General features: G+C 52.3%; 1 protein-coding gene across 3 annotated transcripts; it reads right to left on the bottom strand.

Moving 5' to 3' along the window:
• Positions 1-2,250: 2,250 nt before the first annotated feature.
• On the bottom strand, positions 2,251-5,793 carry DDT (D-dopachrome tautomerase). Of its 3 annotated transcripts, XR_001816326.2 has the most exons (4): positions 5,521-5,716; positions 4,994-5,169; positions 4,230-4,325; positions 2,415-2,502 (listed from the first exon to the last, which is right to left on the bottom strand). XR_001816326.2 is itself a non-coding variant. In XM_017498104.1 (3 exons), exons 1-3 carry the CDS (start codon positions 5,626-5,628, stop codon positions 2,430-2,432), a joined length of 357 nt encoding a protein of 118 aa, XP_017353593.1. In that variant the 5' UTR covers positions 5,629-5,793; the 3' UTR covers positions 2,251-2,429. The 3 variants fall into 3 exon arrangements, 2 of the variants coding, with proteins under 2 accessions (XP_017353593.1, XP_017353594.1); XM_017498104.1 differs by lacking the exon at positions 4,230-4,325 and having other exon boundaries at positions 2,251-2,502; positions 5,521-5,793; XM_017498105.2 differs by lacking the exon at positions 2,415-2,502 and having other exon boundaries at positions 4,300-4,386.
• Positions 5,794-6,811: the final 1,018 nt, after the last annotated feature.

The following is a 6,811-nucleotide window of genomic DNA, read 5'->3' as shown; positions in this document are numbered from 1 at the left end:
AACCAAGAGTTATTGGTTTTATTAGAGTGAAAGTATGTGCTAGTAATCTGCATCATGGTTAACCAAAGTCACCTCACAGATAACAAGTCAACACAACTGTATCACTGGGGCAACAAAAAATTAAATAAGTAACCAATTCGAATTGCAAACTATTAAAGGATACAGGCAATGTTTCACAGGACACAGCAACAGTCTTTGAAGTCTAGGAAGCTTAAAATATACCTTTTAACAAATGTTCCTACCTTCTAGGACAGTTTTGTAATAACAGCAAACAGTAGGATTATACCTTGTCACACAGACCTCCACATATATCCATGGGATGGACCCCACCACAATTATTTTAACAGAGAACTTAATACACAGAATTGGTAACCAGGCATTAGAGAACTCCAAAGACAGAGAAAATCCAGGTTAACTCAGAGGTAAACACGGCAAGAAGCTGCTACCCCTAGGGCTGAGGGATCAAGGGAGGACATTGGAATTAGGAAAACCAAGATGCTGGACGGGCTCTGAGGATTTCAAACCTCCAAGGAAGGGGTCGCTTCGCCCCCTGGCATCACCTCCCAAAGGCAGGATTGCGCAGTTTGCCCTGAGGTCTTCACAGGAGGCCATGTGGCTGTGGATGCAGTTCTCAGATGTGACAATAGATGTCACTGCCAACCAATAAACAGGATGTTTTGTACACGCTCTGGGCTACCGCCCAGTGCCCCCCATTTCCCATGCCTGCCCTGTGCCCACCATGTGCCACTCCTAGCCGGAAGTACTTCAAGCAGCAACCATTGCAACTGTCCTGCCCTGAGGGCGCCTGTGGTGGCTTCTTAGGTCCCATTCCGGCTGCCTCTCGTTCAGTGATTTCCAGTGCCTCTCGGGGACACTGTGGCCTGCTTTCCTGGGCCTTTTCCATTACCACCCTGCTCCCCTATCAGGCACTGGGGATGGCGGCCACAGCCTGTGTCTTCTTGATCCACACTAGCTGCTTTTGGATTGTTCCTAATTGGTTGGTTTTGCTTTCTACAGACACTTCAGTATAGTATACGAAACAAAGCTCAACAGTCAGTCCCGGTGCTGTGTAGGTGGCCGTAAGTCCGGGAGAGTGACCTCCGCTGAACTAATCATACCGTGCATCATCGTTAAGTAGGGCCGGCGGGATCCCCAGGTCACCTGGCAGGAGGAGGGGCAGGGAAGGGTCCCACGAAGTGACCCTGAATTCCACTTAGTGCTCTTGGCAGAGGGAAGGGCTTGGGCGAGTGCTGGAGGCATGAGATGGGGGTGTGTTCAGGACTCTCCAGCAGTCTAGGCATGGGAAGGGGAAACTGAGGGCCAAAGGCTAAGGCAACACTGGGAAGGGAACCATAGCAAGGTGAGGACTGGCTTTTGGCCATGTGACCGAATTGCCTGTGTGTGGTACGTGTGTGTGAATGTCAGTAAACTGCGCGTGTATGAACCGTGTGACTATGGATGTGAGTAAATGGTATGCTTTTGTATCTGGGGGTGTGTGTGTGTGTGTGAATGTGACTATCATGTGACTGTGGACGTGAGAGGATGTGTGCGCGAATGTATGTGGTTGTGTGTCTGAGTGTGTGAGTGTAAGTGAGGCACAGGTGCAACAGGAGAAAAGACACAGGAAACCTTACAGGCCTGCCGTGTGTCCTCTCGGCCTTCCTCCTGGCCAGGGGGGCCCTTGGGCTGAAAGGTTGTGAAAGCCATTGCTACTGCCAGGAAGGGATGATGCCGGCTGGGAGGGCTTGAGCCTTGCCAAAGGGTGGGAGTCAGAACTTGCAACCCTGTGGAGGAGGATGAGGGGCAGACGGGGGACCCTGCTTTTGGAAAACCGGTGACCAACCCCAAAGGGACACAGGCAATTCCTGCCCACACTCCACAGAGGTGGGGCAAAGGGGAGAGGGTTTAGCAGACCACCCAGCCAGTCAAGGAGGGAGTAGGCTTCAGGAGAACAGAGCTCTGGTCCCATTTGGGGGCTGAGGACAGGAGCTCAGGTCAGCAGTCTGCAGGAAGGCCCCAGCTGGACCAGCTGCCCACATCTTCCCAAAGGCCTGCACATGGGTGTAGACAGCAGAGCCTCCAGGCTGAGGCTTCCACAGCCAGATCTGAGCAGTCTAAACATAGCAGACAGCAGCCCTGAAGATGGAAAACATCCCTCTCCAGGTTCCATACGGTCTCTTTATCCCCCAGCCCTGCTGCCCATGGTGGCCCAGGATGCCCAGGAGGGATAATAGGAGGTAAGAAGTCATGTTTGAACAAGGAAGCTCTCTTCATTTATTTCGTATAAAGATGAAGAAGAAGATTATGTGATCACAGGAATGCTGCATGCAGGATTATCCGAAGCTGGTATCACCAGGCCCTCACTCTGCCAAGAGGTCTCCCTGGAAGGGGCAGCCAGCTCAGAGATGCCCTGGATCCCTCCATGCCAATCATAAAAAAGTCATGACCGTCCCTTTCTTGCCAATCTGCCAGGGCTCCAGAGGAAAAAAGCGGATAACTATCCTTCAGGAGACAGAAAAAGATATCATCAGCCCCTTGGTTAACACCACACCTTACAAGACCCCTGTCAGGTACTCCCAACTGTGGGTACCCAGGACAGTCTGCCTCAGCCCACCACACATTTTGCAAGCCTACTCATCCCAGTAGTGATCTTCCCCCAGCCTCCAGCAGGGCAGTGGGACACTCAGTTGTGGGATGGGGGCTGTACACCAGCATGGCCCACCTAGGACAGACACTCAACAGCGGCCTCAGTGTGATTACTGTACACTCCATCATCTCCATCAGTCTGGGTGTGGGCTCAGAGGCAGCCTGCCTCCTCCTAACTGCAGGCTCTCTACAGGCACACGCCTCAGCTACCTGTTTTCTCAAAGCCTGGGCACAGAGTGACCCCCCGCCAACCCCAGCCGCTAATGCCCGTGCCATAAGTGAACATGACCTTCTCAGAGGTGACAGCAAGATTCCAGCAAGAAGTACCAGAGCTTGGGATAGCCTGGCTGGGGGCAGGGGGAGTATGAATAGCCTCCGTCTTCCCATTATAAAACTGGCCTAATGGAGATATCTACCTCATGGGGATAGCATGTCTTGTCTGAGCAAAGATAGTGTGGACAGGGACAGTAAGGATGGAACGGGCTCATGAGTGTAAAGTACCTGTAAGGCACCCGGCACATGGTAAGCATTTCTTTTTTTTTTTTTTTTTTTTTTTTACGGAGTTTCACTCATGTTACCCAGGCTGGAGTGCAATGGCACGATCTTAGCTCACCGCAACCTCCACCTCCTGGGTTCAGGCAATTCTCCTGCCTCAGCCTCCTGAGTAGCTGGGATTACAGGCATGCGCCACCATGCCCAGCTAATGTTTTGTATTTTTAGTAGAGACGGGGTTTCGCCATGTTGACCAGGATGGTCTCAATCTCTTGACCTCGTGATCCACCCGCCTCGGCCTCCCAAAGTGCTGGGATTACAGACGTGAGCCACCGCGCCCGGCCCATGGTAAGCATTTCTAATACTTGTTCTTCGAATAACAGTTTTCCCTCAGTATCCATGGGGTATTTGTTCTAGGATCCCCAGAGGATACCAAAATCGACACGTGTTCAAGTCCCTTACGTAACATGGTGTAATATTTGCATATAACCTACACACATCCTCTCACATCCTTTAAATCATCTCTGGGTTACCTACAATACCTAATCGAATGTATGTAGTAGTTGTATTGTTTAGGGAATAGTGACAAGGAAAAAGTCTGCACATATTCTCAGTATAGATGCAACTACCCATTTTTTTCTTTGATATTTCAATCCATGGTTGTTTGAACCTACAGCTACGGAACCCAGTGATACAGAGGGCTGACTATTATTTCTCTAGAGCTTGAGAGAGGACACATCAGGTTCAGCCATACTTCATCGGCCTTCATGGACTAACAAAGTCTCCACTCCAGAAGGTGTTTTTCTTTTTTTTTTTTGAGACAGGGTCTCACTGCCACCCAGGCTGGGGTGCAATGTCGCAATCACAGCTCACTGAAGCCTCAACCTCTTGGGCCGAAGCCATCCTTCCACCTCAGCCTCCCAAGTAAGTGGGACTACAGGTGCACACCACCATGTCTGGCTAATTTTAAACATTTTCTGGGAGGACGGCGTCTCACTATGTTACCCAGACTGGTCTCCTACTCCTGGGTCAAGTGAACCTCCCGCCTTGGCCTCCCAAAGTGTGAGGATTACAGGCATGAGCCACCGTACCTGGCCAGTGTCCTTTCAAGCTCCTCATGCCCTTACTTCCTCAGAGGCATGGACGTGGCTCAAGAATATCTTTTACCCAAGAGGAAAATTTTAACTCTGTCACAGAACGACAGGTTTGGGTTGTAGAGGCTTCTTGCGGGGGAGGGACGCCATTTCCCTGTTTTCACAGAAGAGGAGGTTGCTAACGAGATGGTTCATTTCCAAGTTTGTCTGGGGTCCCCCAGCTATGCAGGACCCAAAGCAGACGTCTAGACATCCAGGCCAATGCTCTTTCACTACTCTGAGTCCCCGTGAACCTCACCTGGAACCTGGTTGGGACATAGGTCCAAAGGACATAACCTCAGAACATACCCAGAATTCCTTCTGACCAGCCTGGCTCATTTTTCTGGAAAAAGTTCTGGAAAATCACTCTTCAGCCAGGTGTACCTACCCTGCCACTCGCCAAGGCAGATACAGGACAGACAATCCCCTATGACCCTTGCAATGCCTCTAGGGAATAGTTAAAAGAGAGCCTTCCCCATTCACAGACTTAAACATTGAGGAGCAGAGCCAGGAATTCATTCAATCCTGCCCGCACTGCACTTTGAAGATGGTCCTACGATAAGGACCCTGAGGTTCATTTCTTCACAAACCTCAGGTGAGGGGCCCCACGCCCCGATGTGTCACTACTGGGCAGGGCAAGAAATGGGATTTTCCCCCTGAGGCAGGATCACTGACTCCAGTCTGCGGTAGTCCCAAACGGATCCCCTACTGCCCCTACGCACCGGTCCTGGTCCAGAGCTAGCTCCTTGGTAAGAAACTCAAAGAAGTGAGCGCTGTGGCTGCGGTTGTCCTCGGCGGTGCCCACGACGCCGATAGAGGAGACGGACAGCTGCGCGCAGGGCTCGGTGGACCCGTGCAGCACCATGGCCAGGCCCGGCCGCATCGTCACGTTCACGCGCTGAGGGAGACACGGAAAGTTTTGCCCGAAGCTAGGGCGGGCCGGGCTACCTCTGGGGACCGGACCCGAGCGCGCAAAAGCCGAAACGCGCAGTGTTTGCGGGATCAGGAATCCCGGTACAGGCGGAGGTCCCTGGAGGTCATGTCCGGGTCATGACTGGGGAGGGCGACTAGGGAAAGCCTTGCGGAGGGGGAGCAGCGGGATGGTGGAGGACGTAAAGTCCGAGCTTGGCGTGAGGAATGAGAGGGGGTGTGGTCCCTAGAGAGATGGGACGGGGTCGCGGTCAGGGACAGGCCCGGACCCCTGGCCCGCCAACCTCCCCTCACCCGGTGCTGCCCGCCCCACGCTCACGTCCGCAGGTTTGCCCAAGATAGAGGCAGCGGCGGCGCAGAGCCGTTTCTCCAGCCCCGCGGGCACTCGGTTGGCGGGTAAATTCGTGTCCAGCTCTAGGAACGGCATGGCGGGCAGACTGAACGAAACCAACTCGCGCGGAGAAAAATCTCGGAGTACCCAAGAGTCGCGGACCCAGCGCAGGGGCGTGGCGCCGCAGCAACCTGGATTCTTATTGGCTGGACAGAGACTCGGCGCTCCCCGATTGGCTGCCTAGGGTACATCCCGCTTCCGCAAACAAAAGTCACGTGTGTCGGCCCAGATTTCCGGAAGTCCCATTGAACCCCCAACACACACACACTAAGTGTAGCCCCACCCGCTACAAGTCTTTCACTGCGTCGTGGCCCCACCTGGTCCCTTCCTGGACCCACCTGGCCAGCGCCAGGTAGATTTCCCTCTCCTCAAGGTTTCCGCGTTGTGGTCACCTGGTTCGTAGCCCAATTAGAGGTCTGAACATCCCAAACACACAGAGACACACACGCGCCTATAGGAGTCTTCCCCAGTCTCGACCCTAATAATCAATGCAACGGGAGCTTAAAAGTATTTTTGATTGATTTGCCACTATTTCAAAGTCAGGCAATTTTATGTTCCCTATGGAAATCTGCGCTTCTCTTGGGCAATCACGAGATCTAATTACACGTGCGGGCTCTGGTGGGGCTGGGCAGTGACCTCGACTTTCCCCATCCCCAGCTGGTCCACACTGACTGCCTGTGTAGCCTCTTGAGCCGGTGGTGAGCCACTATTCACCAGAGGGTGGCAAGATATGTTATTTAAAACATGGAAATCTGTTGATGTGGCTTAAACATGAGTGTGGTCAGTGTGGCAAAATCACTTGAATTGTACATTGTAAATACGACTGAAATTGTAGCCAGGCAAAGTAGCTGACACCTGTAATCTCAGCACTTTGGGAGGCCAAGAAGGGAGGATTGCTTGAGCTCAGGAATTCAAGACCAGGCTAGGCAACATAGCAAGATTCCCTTCTTTATTAAAAAAAAAAAAAAATTACAGGTGCCATGGTCTGTGCCTGGGCAGCTGAGGCAGGCAGATCGCTTGAGCCCAGGAGATCGAAGCTTCAGTGAGCTATGAATGTGCCACTGCACTCCACCCTAGATGACAGAGTGAGACCCAGGCTCCCCCATGCCCCCAAAACATGAAAGAAAAAAAGTGTAGGTTTATATGTACAATTTCAACCACACGTATAAAATTCTGTATAAGTGTGCATACTTAAAGGAGTCTCCACTGAAAGTCAGGC

Source organism: Cebus imitator, unplaced genomic scaffold (assembly GCF_001604975.1).
Source record: "Cebus imitator isolate Cc_AM_T3 unplaced genomic scaffold, Cebus_imitator-1.0 Scaffold237, whole genome shotgun sequence".
Taxonomy (NCBI): Eukaryota; Metazoa; Chordata; class Mammalia; order Primates; family Cebidae; genus Cebus; species Cebus imitator.
This window is presented reverse-complemented; position numbering and strand designations above follow the sequence as displayed.

Bases quoted from the DNA above. Each gene is read 5' to 3' on its own strand.
- DDT (XM_017498104.1), bottom strand. From the start codon at position 5,628: ATGCCGTTCCTAGAGCTGGACACGAATTTACCCGCCAACCGAGTGCCC. The intron at 5,170-5,520 runs GTGAGCGTGGGG...TGTCTCCCTCAG, and splicing joins TCTTGGGCAAACCTGCGGAC to CGCGTGAACGTGACGATGCG. The intron at 2,503-4,993 runs GTGCGTAGGGGC...TGTCTCCTGAAG, and splicing joins CTAGCTCTGGACCAGGACCG to GATAGTTATCCGCTTTTTTC.